General features: G+C 53.2%; 1 protein-coding gene across 5 annotated transcripts in view; it reads right to left on the reverse strand.

The window, feature by feature from the left end:
* Positions 1-63: 63 nt before the first annotated feature.
* Positions 64-19,748, reverse strand: part of ATP2A3 (ATPase sarcoplasmic/endoplasmic reticulum Ca2+ transporting 3) — a 32,576-nt gene continuing 12,891 nt past the window's right edge. For 3 of the 5 annotated variants that reach the window (XM_025476038.3, XM_025476040.3, XM_035720398.2), the window contains 14 exons: positions 17,862-18,326; positions 16,158-16,252; positions 15,884-15,986; positions 14,398-14,529; positions 13,905-14,030; positions 12,532-12,750; positions 12,086-12,421; positions 9,945-10,165; positions 8,829-9,031; positions 8,168-8,253; positions 5,549-5,682; positions 4,952-5,069; positions 4,318-4,435; positions 64-1,400 (listed from right to left, as the gene is read on the reverse strand). In XM_025476038.3, coding sequence (XP_025331823.3) covers positions 1,381-1,400; positions 4,318-4,435; positions 4,952-5,069; positions 5,549-5,682; positions 8,168-8,253; positions 8,829-9,031; positions 9,945-10,165; positions 12,086-12,421; positions 12,532-12,750; positions 13,905-14,030; positions 14,398-14,529; positions 15,884-15,986; positions 16,158-16,252; positions 17,862-18,326 — 2,376 coding nt within the window. In that variant the 3' untranslated portion in view covers positions 64-1,380. Of the gene's footprint in view, positions 1,402-3,914; positions 3,987-4,317; positions 4,436-4,951; positions 5,070-5,548; positions 5,683-8,167; positions 8,254-8,828; positions 9,032-9,944; positions 10,166-12,085; positions 12,422-12,531; positions 12,751-13,904; positions 14,031-14,397; positions 14,530-15,883; positions 15,987-16,157; positions 16,253-17,861; positions 18,327-19,748 lie in introns of all 5 variants that reach the window. The other 2 variants (XM_025476042.3, XM_025476039.3) reach the window with 2 other exon arrangements.

Genomic DNA, 19,748 nt, shown 5'->3' on the forward strand with positions numbered 1-19,748 from the left:
CCCAGGTAGACGCCACATTGGCAGACAGTGGAACCACTCTAAGGAACCAGACAGTGACGGTCCTCTGTTGCCACAGGTACTCAACCTTTATTTCTCTACCAACTGCGTGTCCACAGATGGGTACAAGGCCCTGCCACCCTACCCAACCTTAAGATCTCCCTTCCCTTCAGCAGGAGAGAAGCAGAGGATCTCTGTGGGCTGGTGCCTGGGGGAGCCCTGCCCAACTCTCTTGTGGCCTCTATGGAGACTTTGAGAGAGGGGAGGGACAAGAGGTGGGATAAGAGGCCACAGAACCTGGAGCCCATTTGCTTAATCTTTGCCAAGGGGCAAAAGCTGAGTTAAAAGAACATTTGCATTCACCAAACACTCTTTTCCCATCATCAGACACGGTCCACGTAGACACACATTCCTCCAGCAAGGAAGGAGGGGGAAGACGTGCCCTTGGGTGACTAGCCATTTTTAGTGACATCCTTGCAGCTCATGGGTAGGTGGCACTGGGGGCAAAGAGTGAGGCCAAAAGTCTGATTCTGGGGATTTGGAATCACCCAGCTGTGCAGACTATGGTATGGTGCATACAGGGTTAGGCTGGAAGGGTACAGTGACCAGGTAGCCAAGGATGTCTGGGGTCTTAGGCACCAGGGACACGAAGGGCAAATCTGGCCTCTGCTTGGCAGGCTGGGCAGCACCGAGAGAGAGACTTGGCATGTCTCATTTGTTTAGGATGGGAAAATCGGAGTCTGGGAGTGCCCAGAGCAAGGCGGGCAAGCCAGCGGTCTCCTAGAAGCGGATCCTTGCCCTCTCCTACTACCATGTGCCTCTCTCTGACCTCCTAACCCCTGCACATATAAACAGCAAGAGGCTCAAGCCCTCATGAGTCCTCTGTTTTGTGGAAACAGAGTACAGGGGGCTTGTCTGCCCTCGCTGTGCACAGTTGGGCCCAGATGTACCCCCCTCACCTCTAACTGATCAGGCCCCAGACCAGACACTAAGCGAGAGGTCAGAGATGGCAAAATTCTGGGAGTCCTTCATCAGTATAGAGGCACCAGTCACCAAGTAAATGCCCAGCCTCCAAGCAAGCGGGTGCCTGCTCTAGAATGTGCTCACGGATTTGGGGGTGGAGGTCCATGTCTGGATCTGGCTTCTGGGCAGATTCCTCCCAGGCTGCAGCTCCTGGGCTAGAGCTTCATGGCTGAACTTCCCAGTAGACTCCCAGTTACATGAATTATAGAGCCCCCCATGCGTACGGAAGCAGGGACAGAGACCCCTGGCAGGGCCCAGTGAGCAAGCGATGAGTGTGATGGCAGTGTGGAGAGTATGGGTGGACGCTTGGGCATCATCAATCTGAGGTACACACTGGAGACTCCACTCTGTTCCCGGCACTCACTTGTGGTCCTTTTCTTCTGGAAGAAAAACCCAAGAGCACACTAAGTACACATTCACAGTGGGTCCTTCTAGCTCCTTTCATGCTCCATTTCTCCTGGAACAGTTACATTCTCCCACAGCATTCACCAGTGGATCCCCAGTCCCACTGCGTCTCCCAAGGCAGCCTCACTGATGTCCCCTGGACCTCCTTCACTCCACATGTTCTATCAACACCCCCGGGCCACCCCAGGGTATATTTTCCTCTTGATTTTCAATTTGGGGAATAACTACCCAGTATGATGAGATCCAGAAACTGATTGCATCAACTCTTCATTCACCCCATACACTCAGGCCTGCTGATTTTACCACCTACATCTCTTGAGTTCATCTCTTCCCCCTGCTGCCCCCAGGCTTCCAGTCCTCTCAGCCCTCCCCTTCAACCCCATCTTAACACACCATCATGCTCCTGCCTCTGGCATCACCCTACAAATCCAGGCTGTCTATCCTCTTTGGTGACTCTCCATTGCCTTCCGAGTAAAGTGCAGGCCCACCTTGTACCCTGGACTCTCCCCTGGAGAGTCCCCACTCAGTTTCTCCAGGCCTCTTCTCTCCTCAGTCTGGCCTACTGGCCTCTGCCTGACAGTTGCTCAGCCACACCTGGGTACAGCCAAGAGATGGGGCAAGAGGACCCCCACCGCTGCCCCCTCACCTACCCACTGGGGCTGACCAGGCATCCGCAATTCTCCCCAGGACACATCCCTCATAAATCACAGGGAAGCTGCGAGCGTCAAGCCTCAGCAAAACTTCCCTAAAAGGCTACCAGGCTGACTTGGGAACATAACAGGGTCCCCTCTCCCACCCCCGCCCCATCCGGCTTTAGGAGGCCCGAGGGACTGCAGCCACATGGGGCAGAGCTGTTTGGGCTTGCAGCACACCATTCCACCTCTCAGATGTGGCCACAGATGACCAGTCTGAATCCTTCCTGTGGGCCCCACACCACTCCCTACAGCAGACCGCCACCCTTTCAAGCCAAGCCTCACCAGGACCATAGTCAACATCTCAGGTTAATGCTAGAGGAGGAGGTGTTGCCCAGAACCAGTTCACCCTGGGCTGGCTCATTGTCTCTCCTCAGACCAGCTCAACATAGCTCATCAGCCTCCCTGCCTTGCCCCTCCTATCTGTCCTCCATGGTTTCTCCAGTCTTTTCCATGCTTCCACCCTTCTGCGGCTCTCATTGCCATGAGGATAATGTCCAGGGTCTTTCCCTTGGCATTCAAGCCCCTTTCCACACTCTAGTCTCACCTCTCTACCCTGCACTCTGAGCCCCAGCCCCAGGAGAGACACCAAACCATGCTAGCCTAGCTCTTTCTCCACCAAGTTCTGTCCTCCTCTTTCAAACCTTTGCTTAGGCCTTACCTCTTCTAGAAATCATCTCCAACCTTGCCCCAGCAGGGACTGCTCCCTCCCTAACACTTCCAACATGCCCCATCCTGTTAGGGGCCCCTTCCCTCCCCCCAGGCCACCATCCTGCAGCCAGTACTGAACAATGCCCAAGACATAGGCTTTTTCCCATTGGCTAAGAAATTTTCTCAAGAAAATACATTGAACCCGTTGACAGTTGTGGCTACAAAGGAAGGCTCTCAAGGAGGACAGAGAAGCTGCCTGAGCTGCGAAAAAGGCTTGACCTCACAGATGAGTTAGTGTGATTAAGGCTGGCCAGTGGATTTCCTGTGCTTCAGGAAGTGAAGACCCCTGTGCTTCAGCCAGAAATGGGGAAGCCCTGGGCCCCTGAGGATGGAGTTTTAGGCCATAGACCTATTTCACCTTCTTCAGCTCCCTAGGAGTATCCACGGTGGGTGGGTCAGAAATAACCATACAGGGGGCAAAATGCCTTGTCCAGCTCCCTGCTACCTCACCCATGATTCCCACAAGGCCTTGCTCTGGCTGAGCACCTGCCTCCACCCTCAGGGGAGTCCCTCTATGTGTGTCTGGTCACCCTATGGACAGACCTGTGGAGGGTGAGCTTCTCTTTAATAAGATAAAGTGTTTACAGTGGTCAGGAAGACTGGCCAGCGTGGGAGATAGGAGCCGATTGATTGCCTTGGCCCCTATGGAATGACAAGTACGTGATCTATTTATAGCCCCCCAACTCCAGGCTCCCTCCCCTGAGGCTGGGACACATTCCTGCCAGAGATGGCCCTCAAGGACCCAGCTGCTCCAGGGCAGGCCTTGGCCATGGCTGGGCCTAATCCAGACCCCCCAGAGCAGCCTGGCCATGGAGCTGCTGCCTTGGCTCAAGCTCCCAGGAACAGTGAGTTTTTTGCCCCTGCTTCTTCCCTGTCTAGGCAGCTCTGACAGTGAGAAGATGCTGCCTCCTTTGCCCTTGGGAGGTTCAGAATCACCCTCTCTGAAGCTCCATCACCAGCAGAGGTCAGCAGACTTCTCTACACACTGCCCCCAGTCCTGACCCTGCCATTCTTCCTCCATCACTGGGTTAAGGCAGAGAACCCCCTCTTCCACCCTCCTACAAGGTGATACCAAAGAGGCCAATCCAGTATGGCCTGGAGTCCCAGAGGTAGTCAGTGGCTGCCCACTCCATGTCTGGGAGATTGTCCTGAGAATGCCTGCATAAAGACAGGCTAGGTTCAGAGAAGTCAGAGGCCAAGGCCCAGAGGAGGGTACAGTGGGCCTAGCCATGCAGGGTTGGTGGCGAGTGAAGAGAGGGAGACAGCATGGCCCTGAGTGGTGCTCCTGGCCCCTGTAGGGTAAGATCCTGCAGATACCACAGGTCAGAGCCACCAGACCAGAGCCCCTTCTTATTCTCCACTTGGTGATCCAAGAATACTTCTTTCTCTGTACAGACAGAAGCTGGGAGCAGAGGCAGGCAGGGAGGTAGACAGGGAAGCAGGCTAGAGGCAAGCAGGGTGGGGGGCTTGTCTGCGGCTTTCCACTCACCATCCATGTGGTTCCGGGACAGGTACTTGAGGGCTTCATCAAGCAGGATGACAGGCAGAGATATCTGGAGCACCACCACCCACTGGCGCCCGCTCAGTGGGGTCACCTGGAAAATAAGCTGGGGAGGGGAGACGTTTGGATAAAGGAAGGACTTCTTGTGCCCCTGCCATCCACCTCATCCACCTGTTTCATACACCGGCTACAACGGACTCTTCCTGAGCATGTCTAAGATGCTCCTTGAGGTGCCACCTCCAGATCCTTGTCTACCCTGGTTCCTCTGCCAGAAGTGCCCTCCTCTGCCCTCCCTCAATGACCAAATGCTCTTGGTCCTGTTTGAGAAGTAGGAAGGATTCTGTACTGAGAAAGAACAAAATCTTTCCTCCCGCCCTCACCTTGGGAGATTCCCCACAGAAAGAGGTCTTATCTCCACCTCTTTGTTCCCCAAGAGTGAGGGCTCCCATAGCACAGGCTGCCTGTACCAAGCACCTTCAGATCTCCCCACTCCCAGTCCTCCAGGCAGCTTCCATAGTAAAAGGGCCACCCTGGCCCTCTCAGTGACCAACCCAGGGCCCAAATGTCACAGGAGGGTTTGGATCCTGTCACAGAAGAGGATTGGGGCAGGGCAGAAACTCACCGGCAGGGGTGGCACCAGCAGGATGAGAAAGTGCAGGGCCATGGACATGGCCACAGCTGCCAGCAGCCAAGGGTTCAGCCAGGGTGGCATCCGCAGCAGCGACTGGTTCTCTGAGACACTGCCAAGGGCACAGGGTGCTCATCTCAGGCCAGGATGGGAGCAGGCGCTGCTGGGGGCACCCGTCCACCCATGTGGAGGTGTGTGTGGGGTGGCCTGGGGCCTCAGCATTTCCCTAACTGGGCCTATAGACTGGACCACTTTTGGGAGGCCAGTGTAGCCAGGAGGAGTGTGTCTGCTCAGCCACACTGGCCTGTCCTAGGGCTTGGATGCCCTTTCTCTGTCCCTCAGACCCAATCTTGGCCCCTCCACTTACTCAGGCCCCAGTCTTGGCCCTCTTTGTTCCCTAGATCTCAAGTCTGGCCCACTCGTTCTCAAAACCCACTTTGGGACCTGTCTGACCCTCAGGTCCTAATCTTGAACCCCATGATCCTTAGGCCACAGTCCTGAATACCTCTGACCCCAATTCTGGGCTCTGACTGGCTCTCAGCCTCCACACTTAGGTCTCAACCCCCATTTCTAACCCTCTGCCCAGCCCACCTGTTGAGGGCATTGCACATTTCAATGGTCACCAGCACAGACAAGGCCATGGTTGTGGGAAAGCGTGATTCGAAGACCTCGCAGTCAATGTCGGCAAAGAGTGGGTTGTCCTCGGAGCACTTCAGGAAGTTCCTCTGAGAGCACCAAGGAGGAGTGGGGTGGGGTTGGGGAAAACAGTGGTCAGGGGAGGGGCCAGTATGTGGGAAGAAGGAAGCCTCACTCAAACCACATCTGAGGACATAATACAACCAGTGGGCAAAGTGCTACCATGTGGTGGACCAAAGGAGGGGTGCCCACCCAGAATGGGGTTGGAGAGGCTACACTGTGCCAGGGAAAAGGGAGGTCACCCTGGGGTGGGCGTGCAGAGGGACAGAGGGAGAGCAGCTAGCATTAGGATGGGGAGGACAGAAGAGGGCCTTGGGATCAGAGGGAGGATGCAGGCTTTACTTTGAGGCTTCATGGGGCACCCTGAGTATTGGAGGTGCAGGAATAGGGGTGGTGATTTACTGAGACCACAGAATAAGTCAATGCATATGAAAATCAATCAGCCAAACTGCTTGAATAGAATTCACCTTTGGTGGGTAAACAAAGGCTGCATGTATCCTAATCACTGTTATTAAACAAGCTTCTATTCATATCTCCTTCCATTTCTGCCACTGAAATTGAGCTCTACCAGACTTGACTTTTGCTAGGGCGCCTGGGTGGCTCACTTGGTTAAGCATCTGCCTTGGCTTCAGCTCATGAAGCTGGGGTCCTGGGATTAAGCCCTACATCAAGCAGTCCAGCTCCCTGCTCAACAGGGTAGTTGGCTTCTCCTTCTCCCTCTGCCCCTCCCCCCACTCGTGTTTTTTTTTCTCGCTCTCTCTCCCCATCTCTCACTCTCTCTCTTTCAAATAAATACATAACATCTTAAAAAAAAAAAAGACTTGCCTTTTGCTTACAACATGGGTTAATGAATTGCTAGGTGCAGGCTTACTACATGGCTTCTTCATAATTAAGCAGCAGCTCTCAGAGCTCTGTAGGGGAAGTGGCTCTTGCCCCTGCAGTCCCAGGGGAGAGTTTTCTTCCTGTTCATAGACTTTGCTCATAGATTCTGCTGTGATAAGATGCTGAGTTGAGGACATGCGTGACAACTTCTGTTTTGTTCTCTCCCACAATACTGGGATGAGTGTGAATGTTCATAACGGTTCAACAGCTCCCTTCTCCAATAATAAAAATCTGTTCCCTGGACTTTCATCTGAACACAGAGATCTTTTAAGCTAAAGGTTTAAAAACTGGACCCACATGCTATAAAAATAACCCTCAAAGAGAAATCTATAAAATGACAGGCTGTGAGCTCCTGTCCAGTAATTAGATCCCTGTTTTCCCACACTGCATAAAAATGGCTAAGTGACTGTCAGCCAGAAGGGGCCGCTAGCACTTTCCCCTTCTCTCTCACACAAGATGAAAAATTATTAAAAACTCTGGCTTGGCTAGATTTCTTATTTTGGGAGATTTTGGGAGACAAGGAGATGGAGATTCTTACCTTATTTAAGTCAACAGTGGGATTTTCTCCAAAAACCAAGCTCTAGTATTTGGGACAAGTGCATGTTTTTATTTGGCACTGATCATAGAGCAGAGAAAATGTCCTAACATTTGATTCCACCCAGAGAACAAGAGGACCAAATACCTCTTCCTATTGTACCACTGTGGTCAGGCCCCACTTCTGCAGATCTTAATGGCCTATGCAAACACATGCACACAAATACAGCGTATACACCTCCCACACAGGCATGTGCAGCCCTAGATCCTTATGCATGTGCAGAGGGAAAAAAAATACAAACAGGCTCACATCAAGATGCGTCAATAGATAAATGCCCTGCCCAGTTCAGACCTTCTGGGTTTTACCAGTATGCATCTGCTACACACATGCATTATGTCCCAGGTCATGGTCACAGTGTGGTCTCTTGAATTGTTTATTAGAAGGTACTCAGGGCTGGAACTTCTGTCTCATAGGTTCACTGTGAGCCTTGTAGGGATGGGGGCTTGTTTCTTTGGGTGATGCCACTGTTCCGCTTGCTCCTTGCCTTTGCCTCCCTGCCTATATCCTATGTACCTTATCCTGCAAAGCCTCCTCTGTGTTTCATTAACTTAATAACGATACAACTCTTACTATGTGCCAGATGGTCTAAGCACTTTACAAGTATTGACTCAGCTAATCCTCCTGATAGCCTTCTGAGGCTGAGGTGGGGACTATTATTACCCATTTTATAGATGAGGAAATTAATAGAGAGGTTAAGTAGCCTGCCCAAAGTTACATAACCAGTGTACAGCAGAACTAGGGTGTGAGCCCCTGACTAGGGTCGTGCCCCTTGGTAGCCCCCTAACCAAATGACTGGGAGGAGGACTAACGACTTCTCTGGCTCAGGAGTTGGGCTGCTATCTCTAGGTTTCCAGTGGCTTCTGAGCTTGGCTCCTTAGATGATGGGTGTCCATGTATGCATATAGGGGTAGGGAGGCACAGCCATTGGCCAACCACAAGGTTCTGGACCCCTTCTCCCTGGAACCCCAACAACTGCTTGGGTTGTGAGTTCTACCTCAGGAATAACCCCAACAAGGTCCCTGGCCGTCCTTGCTTACCAGTTGGTAGAAGGTGACGTGAGGTCCCTCGGCATCATATAGGAACCACCAGGTGGCGGCAGCCACTGTGGCCAGGCCTACGTACACTGCAAGGAGGGCAGGAGGAAGCTGGCTATAGTGGATGGCTGTGGTGTTCTGTAATCCATTTCTCCTTCCTAACAATCCCTCAAATTTGTCAGGGAACCACTCTCTCCCTTTCTGAGCCCTGTGGTTTGCAGAACCCATCCATAGTAACAGTGGTGGGTCTTGATTGGCAACCAGCATCTGCCACACCCCTGGCCGTGGTGATTGGCTAGGAGATAAGAAGGTGACCCAGTCGGGCCAAAAACAGGTCTGAGGCTTTTATCATATTACTGAGGGATAGATAGCTCTTTCTTCTGTTGAATTTGGGATTGTATTGGAGTAAACATGAGGGCTACAGCTGCAGCAGCCATCATTCTACTCCAAGGGGCACCTGCCTGAGAATGGAGCTGAGGTACAGCCAAAATACACCAAGGCCTGGATCCAGCCATGCCTGAGGCTTGATCTAGTCTTTCCCATTAGATGAGTCCACAGTTTCTTTTGGCATAAGCCAGGCTCAGTCATATTGTCTATAGTTTGCAAGCCTAACTGATAGAAGCTCTCAGGAAGCTTCTGAAACCTGACCAAGGACCCCACTCACCTCCAATAGCCAGATATCGAAAAAAGAGCCAGCCGCTGATAAGGGCCTCATGAGGGTTCCTCGGCAGCTTTTCCATGATGTCCAGGTCTGGTGGGTTGAAGCCCAGGGCTGTGGCAGGTAGGCCATCTGTCACCAGGTTCACCCAGAGCAGCTGCACGGGGATCAGGGCTTCCGGGAGGCCCAGAATTGCCGTGAGGAAGATGCTGGAACCAGAGTCGTAGGCTCTAGTCCCCAGCAACTGGAGGGTCTAGCTCCTACTCATACCCCAGGCTGGGAAGCTCACCTGCCGTGACCACAGGAGCCCCATCTCACTTTGCTAGTTCTTACGCATGTGAGACTTGTGTGTACATGGCTCTGGCTCCCACTGGGCCACTCCTGTCCCCCACCCCACCCCCACCCCGTCTCAGCTCTGGAGCTTGGGCAAATCTGCTCTCCAGGCCTTTCCTGTTAGGCCGTAAACTCCTCTCTAGGGCATGCACACATGTGGACAACGCATACTGGGTACATACACATTGTTTACAGCCAGGAGCAAGGCTTAGCACAGGACCCACAGTCGCACAAACACAAGTAAACACCCACGTGCCTGCCCAGACAGGTAGAGATGGCAGAGTTCCAGGTGTCCAGGAAGGCACCTGCTCACCATCCCCCATGGGCATCTTTCACACATGAACCGAAGTGGGTACAAATCACACCCCGGCACAAGCCTTCCGTGCTTATACCTATGCCCAAAGATGCGCGTGTGTCCACATAACTTCCATTCGGGTACACACACCACGCTCACACGTGACCGTGTGCTCACATTCACATACACACGTGAGCACATTACTGCCCAAAAGTGGGGCTGGCTGTCCTGTCTTGCCAACTCTAAATGTAGGAGTTACAGTTAGAGGGATGACAGTAGACTTTTTAGGCACCTCTTTGGGGACTGGAGTACATCAAAGGAGGATTGATGAGGTGCTCCTGCCCCTGCCCTCCTTGAGGCGAGACCCTAGGAGTCTCCAGCCAGGGCAAAGCATGTGTCCCTCTATCCCTACAGACCCATCACAGGAACAGGCATTTCCCTTAATGACCTAGAGCTGGTCCAGAGGGCTGGGAAGAGGAAATAAAGGGCCTCACCAGACAACCTCGCCTACATTGGAAGAGATGAGGTAGCGGATGAATTGCTTCATGTTGTTGTAGATGGCCCGGCCCTCCTCCACTGCAGCCACGATGGAGGCAAAGTTGTCATCTGACAGCACCATCTCGGCTGCTGACTTGGCTACAGCTGTACCAGAGCCCATGGCAATGCCAATTTCTGCTTTCTTCAGAGCCGGGGCATCATTCACCCCATCTCCAGTCTAAGGGCCAAGTTAGGAAGGATCATGCCTAAGAAACTTCACTTCCTCTTCCTTGACTTCCCCCCACCCCAAAATCAGAGGATGTCCCCAGGAAAGCAGACAGCTGAACAGAACAAATGGTGAGGTTGAGAATGAACTTAGAGACTGGGCTGGGGATGAAGCTAAGGGGAAGAAAGGGTTGCAGCCACGGACAAATTTGAAGAGAAGATCAAGTTGAAGGTCAGGGAAGATGGTGATGTGGACTTGGGAAGAGCGTGGAAGGGTCACTGATGATGGTGGAGATGAAATTCAGATTGGATGCAGAATAGGGGTTAGGGGCAAAGTTAGGTTAAGTCAGGGATGAGATCAAGGTGATGGCTCAGGTAAAGTACCAGGCAGGTGTTATAGTTAAGGTAAAGGTTGGAGCCAGGGTGAAGGTCAAGGTCAACACTGGACTCAGGCTCAAAATTTAAAAATTAGACTAAGGTAAAGGTCAGGTCAAAGTCAGAGGCCAAATCAAGGTTATAATCCACATCAGGAGTAAGGTCTTAATCAAGGTTGGAGTTGCAGTCAAGGTCAAGATTAGAGGCCAGATGAAGTTGAGGTCTACATAAAGTATTGGGTTAGGTGTCAAGGTCAATGCGAAGCATCAGGTCAGGGTTCAGGTCAAGACTGAAGCCCCTAACAGGATTGAGCTCAAAGTAAAGATCAAATTAAGATGGTCAAGTTGAAGGTCAGGAACCAAGTCAACACAGAGGTCAAAAATAAAGTCAAGAACCAGGTTACAATTGTAGTCAAGTCAAGATTGGTGCCTAGCTCCATATCAAGGTCAAGACTGGGCCACAGGTTAATATTAAAGTCAAGGTGAAGGACTGGGGGCTAGAGGTTAACGGAAGCCAGGTCAGGAGTGAGACTGGGGTCAAGAATCAGATTAGCGTTGGTGAATAGATCTGTAATCAAGAATGAGACAAAACAAAAAATGGCCCAAACAAAATGTCCATCCAAAGGTGAATGGATTAACTATGGTTATATTTACACAGTGGAATGCTACTTAGTGATAAAAAAAGCAATCATCTACTAATACCCAAAACAACATCGATAAATTTCAAAAGAAAGAAGCCAGACACAAGAGTATACATAACTGTATGCTCCCATTCATATGAAAATCTAGGACAGGCAATCTGTGGTAGAAAAATGGCCTGTTGTGGGAGAGGGGCCTGATGGGGAAGGTACATGAAGGAACTTCATGGGTCCATAGTAATGTTCCTTATCTTTTTTTAAAGATTTTATTTATTCATAGAGACAGAGAGAGGCAGAGACACAGGCAGAGGGAGAAGAAGCAGGTTCCATGTAGGGAGCCTGACGTGGGACTCGATCCAGGGACTCCAGGATCACACCCCAGGCTGCAGGCAGCGCTAAACTGCTGCACCACCGGGGCTGCCCGTAATGTTCCTTATCTTGATAAGGGTTTGGATGACATGCAAAAGTGTGTCTGTACTTATCAAAACACATCAAATGAATGATATGTTTAAGACTTGTGCATTTCACTGCATGTAACTTTTTCCTCTAAAAGGAAAAAAAATAGAAGCACAAAGGAATGCTGCTCTCTGTAGTACGCATTCTAACTATGTGAGGGAGAAGCGTGCTGATGTCTGCAGCCTACTTTGAAATTTATTTAAGAAAAGATGGATTAAGGATGGATAGATGGATAGGTAGGCGCAAAGCAAATAGAATACTACTGGTAGAATCCAGATCATAGACGTTACAGGTTTTACTATAAACCTATCTTCATTTTTGTGTTTGAGATTTTTTTGTAATAAAATGTTGGAAAACCCAAGAATGAAGAAGAGGCAGGGTTGTATCGGTTGCTTTCTAAGCTCTCTGGTCAGAGGTCCCCCAACGCCTCACCACCTCCACTAGGCTCCCAGCATGTGGCCTCACCATGGCGGTGATCTCGTTAAAGGACTGCAGGTTCTCTACAATTCGGGACTTGTGTGCAGGTTCCACACGGGCAAAACAGCACGCTGTGCGGCAGGCATGGCGCTGCTGCTCGGGGCTGAGGTCATCGAATTCGCGCCCCGTGTAGGCCTTGCTCACCACATCCTCTGCGTCTCTGAATATGCCAAGGCGGCGGCAGATGGCCACAGCCGTGGCTTTGTTGTCGCCTGTGATCATGACCACACGGATGCCGGCCCGGTGGCAGCGTGCGATGCAAGCAGCCACCTCAGGCCTTGGAGGGTCCAGCATGCCCACGCAGCCCACGAAAGTCAGGTCCATCTGTAGGGAGGGGGCAGATGCAAGTGGGGCCTGGGCCCAACCTGTTACCTGCCCAGCCTCTGCAGGGAGACACGTAGCTCCCGGCCCCGGGGCTCTACCCTGGCACCCACCTCGTATTGCACAAACTTGCTGCAGTCGTCCAGCTGCATGTCCTCCTTCCTGGGGGGTGCATCCCGGGTGGCCAGGGCCAGGCAGCGCAACGTGTCTGAGCCTGAGCCCCAATCCCGGATCTTGGCCAGGATCTGCTCCCTGGAGGTGGCATTCAGGGGTACTCTGTGGCTCCCCACTCGGACTGAGCTGCAGCGCTCGATGACACTCTCAGGAGCCCCCTGCATCATGGGGGAGGGCAGAAGCAGCTCTGTCAGTTAGGAGCCCTTGCTTCCTCCTCTTGCCTACCTGAGGATGGTTGATGGCTAGAAAAGGTGAAAGGCCGTCCAAAGGGACACAAAGCAAGATATGTACCAGACTCCATTCTCTGAGAGCTCAGAGTAGGAACCACATGGGCCTTGCTGTGAGAATACCCAAAAAGAATGGGGGGGGTTGGGGCTGTCCATGGTGTGGCACCCCAAAGCTGAGAAAGTCTGCTGCAGCATTTGGGGAGGAGGGGGACAGGACTGGCAGGCCTCCTACATGTCTTGCCTCCCTGCCAACTTGGTGCTACTGGGATCCCAATTCTGTAGAGGGCTCAGCAATGGGGAGCAGTATGAGCCCTGCCTGGGAAACACAAATAGAGCCATGCGGAGGGTGTGGCTCTGGGAAGGTGTTCTTGGGTAACAGACTCCTCAGTAGCCTTGGGGCCTCACCTTAGGTCTTGCCCCAGGCCTGGGAATAGCTTCTGAACCCTCCACCAACCCTATTCCCCTCTTCCCAAAGGGCACTCCAAATGCTGTTTGCAAAGTGGTCTAAGATCCCAATACAGAAACTTTTTCATTTCAAAAAGGATTAAAACCTCCACTTCAGTATGAAGTTAGGGCTGTCATTCCTACTTCAGGTTGAAAAGCAGTGACAGGCATGATGGGCAGAAGTCTGGATGGGAGGCTTCCCTACCTAGGACTCAGTTTCCAGAACATGAAGCACCAAAGATGGGCATCAACCACCTCAATACCCCCCATCAAAGGTGAAAGGCCTCCGAGACCTCCCAGTTTGACATTGACATTCAGATGGAGAGACTGGGGCCCATGGAGGAGCAGAGGTGACCCCAAGGTTATGTGGCAAGGCAGTGTCTCTCAGCCCAGAGCTGGGACTGTGATGAGCGGCAGGCCTTGGCATCTGGCCCTGGCTTTATCTCCACCAAGACTGGATCCTGCTCCCAGTTCCCCATGGCAGGCAACCACCCTAGTTCCTGATTCGCTGCCTTGACAATGGGCCTCACACCTCCCTTAGTCTCCACAGTCGCTGTCACTAGCTCCTCAGAAGATTGAAGGTCAGATCTCCCAGGGCCCTCACACGTACAGAAGCCCCCGGGCAGTTAGGCAGGCCCCACCTTCACAAACATCTTGCTGCCCTGGGCTGCCGGGCCAGGGCTAGTGGGTGTGCAGTACACCGACATGGACTTCCGGTCTCGAGAGAACTCCAGAGTAAACTCCTTTCGCATCAGCTGCTTGATGACCTAGGGGGCTCAGGAGGGTCAGGACATGAACAGACGCAGCCAGCAACTCGCTGCTTTCTTTCCAGCTGCTTGATCCCATGAAAAGCCTCTCACTCCCTGTGGGATGGTGTCTATCTTCCTCTGAACCTGACATCCAAAGCCCCCATCTCCCTCTCCAGCCAGAGAAATGACAAAAGGTTGCCACTTCTGCTGCTGCTGTGCACTTCCCAAATCTGGGTCCTCCCCTACACTCAGTCTTCTCTTCTCTTTTCTCTCTAGCCAGGTCTCCCTAGAGTCTGAGGTCCCTCCTCCTCCCAGAAGCCTCCCAACACCTTGTCCTCCCCTCTTCTCTAGATGGCCAGAAGCCCCAGCTAAGAGGCCTGCTCACCGCATTGCAGGCACTGGCTCGCTCCACTGGGGACAGGGTCTGTAGGTTGGTGTCAAACACATTCATTTTCTCCACCAGGCAAGTCAGAGCCGTCTCCGTGGCCTCTCCCACCTTCTCATACACGCCCTTAGCCTGGTGGGGCCAGGAGTGCAGGGTGTGAGGAGCAGGGCAGCCTCTAGTGGAGCCCCAGACTCCCCTCCCACTCATTCCCTGACCCCCCTTTACTGGAGTCACCTTCAATCTCCTTTGCAGCAGGCCTGTAGGGCCCTTCTGAGTCCAGCTGACTCGGGGGCTGGGTAGTGTCTGGCACCAATACTTCCCTTCCCTCTGATATCAGTGAACACGCACCCTCCCTGCCACCCACCTCAGCCTCCTTCCACAGATTCTTCCTTCTAATCTCTGCTGTCCAGGCCCTGCCCTCTCTCCTACCTCCTCCCCCAGAAGCTGACCCCTCCCCCCACCTTTCATGTGCTTGATGTCCAGTGCCCAGCCAGGCAGTGACTGGTCCCCTGAGCTCCAAGCCCACATCTCTGATGACTGCCTGTGGGACCTGGTTCCTTAGTGATCCTCAGGCCACTTCCCCTTCCCTGGTTTTGCCACTCCAAGGACAGTCCCCACTGGGACAGCAGCCAGGAGGTACCCTCCAGCTCTTTCACCTAAGCAGTCACCAAGTCTCATCCAAAATCTCTAATCCATGCTTTCTTCCCTTAATCTGAACCCCCAGCCAGCAACACTCTGACCTGGAGGACCACTCAAGTCTTACCCTGTCTGTCCCATCCTCCACATAGAAGCCTAGGGGATCCTTTGTAAACACAAATCTGACCCTATCTCCTGCTCAAAACCCTCTGGTGTCAGGGCACCCTCCGGGTGGCTCAGCGGTTGAGCATCTGCCTTCAGCCCAGGGCGTGATCCTGGAGACCCAGGATCGAGTCCCACATCGGGCTCCCTGCATGGAGCCTGCTTCTCCCTCTGCCTGTGTCTCTGCCTCTCTCTGTGTGTCTCTCATGAATGGATAAATAAAATCTTTAAAAAAAGAAACCAACCCTCTGGTGTCTTTCTACCCTCCACTTGTGATGGGACCTGATTTGGTCCCATGGTCCGTTCCGTAGCTCTAGTAGCAGGTAAGGGCATTCAGCGCCTATATCACATCAGGCTGTTATGACCTGTGGGCTTATTTCTGGGGTGCGCCTTCTACTTTAAACACCTTCCCTAGTCCTTCCTAAATTTGCTTCCTAAATTTCTTCCAGACACCCTGGCACTACAGTCCCTTACATTATAGCCCTGCACAGCCCAAGAGCCCTAGGGCATGGTTCCAAAGCCAGTCTGAGAAAGCAGTGGCACGGTGTGCAAGGGTGGCAGTGTTCCTGACGCATGGCACTCCAAAGGGGCAGGGACTGCCAATCCTGGGAGTTTTAAGACCGTGGGAGAAGGGTCTGTCCTGGGCACCTGTACACTGGTAAGGTCACAAAAGAGAGCTGGGTCCCACCTCATTGTAGTCCAGCGCTGAGTCATTGCACAGGGCACAGATTGTCGCCAATTCCACCAGCCCATCGAACTGCCCACAGCGCACAAGCTGCTCCGCCTGCCTCCTGTGGGGCTGGGTCTTGGTACAGGGCATTTGGCCCCATCCCTGGGAGGTGCACAGCCTCTTGATCCCACCCCAGGAAGCCTCACCCACTGACAACTCTCAGAGCTGTCCCGTGTTGCCCAGCCCACCAGGAAACGCCACCCACCTGCACCCACCCTGGTCCGGCACTTACACTTCGCCCTCCGGAGCATAGGTGGTGCCTGAGATGGTGAACTCGTGCAAACGGCAGGAGCCTGCTTCAGCTTCAGCTTCAGCTACCACAAACATCTGGGGAGTGCAGAGGCATGTTTAAGCAAGCCCTCACCTCTTCCCTCTTTGGGCAGCCAGTCTGAATAAAGCCTGACCCCAGGGTGGGGTCCTCTGGGCCCCCAGAGAAGCCACTGCCCTTCCCTCCTGCCAAAGTCTGGGAGGTGCAGTGTAAGAGTAGGGTTCTAGTTGAGGTAGGGCCTCGGCCCTGGACCCCTGAGGGGTATATGGCAGATTCTGCAGTGTTCTGGATAGAGCCCTGACATGGGGCAGGAAGCCTGGGTCCTTGCCCATTTTGTTACATGACTCCTGGCTGAGCACCTGAGCATTAGTTTCTCTGCTGGTAGCATGAGAAGAGAGTGGGATCGGAGTATAGCTGCCCCTCTTTTCCCCTTGAAAGAATGAGTTCCTGGCCTCCAAGGGTAGGAACCCCCACACTGCTCTGGGGCACAAACCTTCCTGCCCAAAGGTGCTCCTGGACAGTGAGCTCTTGGCTATGGGGCCTGCTGGGTCACCCAGCCCCTACCTGTGCACCTCAGGGTCAGGGGGTTTATCCCTCCCAGAATAGCCCATTTTCTTGCCTGTCAGCCAGCTTTGCCAAGGAGACAGTTCCTGCTTTCTAGAAATTGCCCTGCACATTCCCAAGCCAATGGCTAGCTCAGCACCCAGTAGGTGCTCAACAAATGTCCCTTCCTTTGTGCTCCCCTCCCTGCTCTCAAGGGCAGCCTTCCAGCCAGCATAGCTCCCGAGAAGTCAAATTTCTCAGCCCCCTATCCAGCAAGTAAGGCCTCTCCAACTTTCCTAGAGTGTGTTTTTCAAATATTTATTTCAGTTAAGGAATATTCTGTTCAAATGAAGTCCTCCTAGAGATTTTAGAGGTCAGGGGCCAGAAGATGTAAAGCTTGCTGGTGCCCCTTCCCTTGTGGCAGCCTCTAACAGGCTTCAAGGCTTTAGATACAGAGCCTGAGTTTCCCAATGGGCAGATTATGGGAGCAGAGATGGGGGAAGAGCCATGGGAAATCCTGGGAGGGGTGGGACACCCACAGCCTTCGCCATTACCCCACGCACCCCTCTGCCCCCTGGGTCTGCTGGAGTTTCAGCCAGAATCCCCAGAGCATGTGGGCAACAGGCCCAGGATCTGGGATTGTGTGCCTGGAAATGAATAATTCCCACCCTGGCCCTTCCCAGGTCACTGGAGCTGGCATATCTGGTGACAGGCATCTACTGCAGAGTCACCATGGAGCTGGACAGAACCTGGCTGGGTCCAGGCCCAGCTTGGCTCAGATGCCAAGGCTGTACGTGACCCTCTGCCATGTTCCTTATGGTTGTCTATCAAAGCTTGCATACCCAAATTTCAGATGAAGAAACTGAGGTTCACAGACAGGCTATGCCCTGACAGGCCCCTACAGTGACATGTGGGTCCTAGTGACACATATCCAGCCAGACTTTGCTGCTCTGCCCCATGAAAACCTGGGTCTGCTCCCTCCTGCAGGGCAGCCCACAGGTTCTCTCCTCCATCCTCTGCCAAAAAGGAGTCAGGGGGCCAAAGAGGGACTTCAGACAGAGGGACTTCAGACAGAGCGTCACACAGCAACACCAGTGCGACCCCAAGTGGCCTGTCGCTACTCACCCGGCAAACAGACATCTGATTGGTGGTGAGCGTGCCTGTCTTGTCAGAGCAGATGACCGAGGTGCAGCCCAGGGTCTCCACGGAAGGCAGGCTCCGCACGATGGCATTCTTGCGCGCCATGCGCCGTGTGCCCAGAGCCAGGCACGTAGTGATCACAGCTGGGAGGCCCTCAGGGATGGCAGCCACAGCCAGGGCCACGGCAATCTTGAAGTAGTAGACAGCGCCACGGACCCAGGAGCCGCCATGGGCTGGGTCCGCAAAGTGGCCGATGTTGATGAGCCACACCGCCACACAGATCACAGAGATGGCGTGGGACAGCTGCCGTCCAAACTCATCCAGTTTCTGCTGCAGTGGCGTCCGGTCTGGCTCCACTGCCGCCATCTGGCTCCGGATCTTACCCAGCTCTGTGTGCAGGCCTGTGGTCACTGCCACACCCAGGGCCTTGCCTGCTGCGATATTGGTGCCCTGGCCGAGGGAGACACCAGCAGGGCCGCTTAGCATCCCGGCTGGGGCCCGGCACCCCCGACTCCTTGGGGCTAGGGTAAGGCTCCTGTCCCCCTACTTGGCTTTCTTTGGCTCCACGTCACTTAGTACTCCCAGACTTGGGCAGCTACGCAGTACTGGGCTTCTGCTGCCCTCCCCATGACAGTGTTAGCTCTGGGAAGGCAAGGACTTGGTGTAGCACCTGCGTGGCCGCACAGGAAGCACTAGACCAGTACTGACAATGTGATGAGCCAGCACAGCAGGACACCAACGCATCAAAATGCGATGCATAAAAAAACCAACGTGGCCCCGCCTGAGTGCCAGGCTGACTGCGCTCCTAGGTAAGTAATTTGTAAATATTTACTGAAGAATCCAGTTAACCTGAGTTTAAGTCCATCTACCCCCAAGGCCCTGGTAAAATCCCTGAGTCCTAGCTAGCCTTGAGCTTCTGTGTCCTCTTCCACATGATGGTTCAACCAAAGAGCTGCTCCGAGGAGGCTAATAACCTGGCACCCCTTCAGACGGGAGCCCTGTGCTGAGGCTGGAGAAACGGTAGGTGCCAGGGACAACCTCAGCTTCTCTTCTTTTGTCGTGAGCAATGCGACTTCCACTCCCCCAGGCCCCCACCCACTTGTAGGCCCCTCAGCTAAGGAAATGACTTGCAGTCAGCCAGAGCATCTTCCTTAGAAAGATGCTTAGTGACAGCTGCTGAGCATACAGGGCTTGAGCATGCCCTGTGGAGTCCCCTCCCCACTTCAGAGCAGCCTGTCCAAGGCTTCCAGGCATCCAGGCAGGGTGCTCTCCTTAAGAGCTCTGGGTGAATATTGCATTCTCTGTTTCTGTTCACTTCTGGGCAGATTTTTTAGCCTTATAACTTGGTGTCCTGGGCCATGGCCATATGGCCTGACCCATCTTGGTGGCTTCTGTGTTCCGCTTTAGGCTATTTCTGAGCAGCCTATAAGCATCGATGGTCAAGTCCCTCTGAGGCCACAGGGGACTATCATTCCCACCAGGGCTGAGTCCACCACTCGTTCTGAAAAGAGCCATTGGGCCCTGACACCTTGACTGAGGGGTCAGTTTTCCCATCTGAGAAATGGACTATTTCTGCCATCCTCCACCACTTTGGCAACACTCTTATCTCTAGATAATTCTCCACTGAGTGATTATAGGCTAGCTTTGTCCCTCTTCAGATTAAAGCTGGATAAGAGGAACTGCTCTGTAGTCAGAATGTCTGAGTTCACATCCCAGCTCAACCATTTGCTGGCTGTGTGACCTTGGGCAGTTTATTTAACCTCTCTGTGTCTGTTTCCTTGCTGGAAAATGCAAGTGACAAGAGTACTTACTTCAAAAGCACTGTGAGGATCAAATACACACAGCCTTCAGTAAACATAAGCTATTACCAGT

Source organism: Canis lupus, chromosome 9 (genome assembly GCF_003254725.2).
Source record: "Canis lupus dingo isolate Sandy chromosome 9, ASM325472v2, whole genome shotgun sequence".
Classification (NCBI taxonomy): Eukaryota; Metazoa; Chordata; class Mammalia; order Carnivora; family Canidae; genus Canis; species Canis lupus.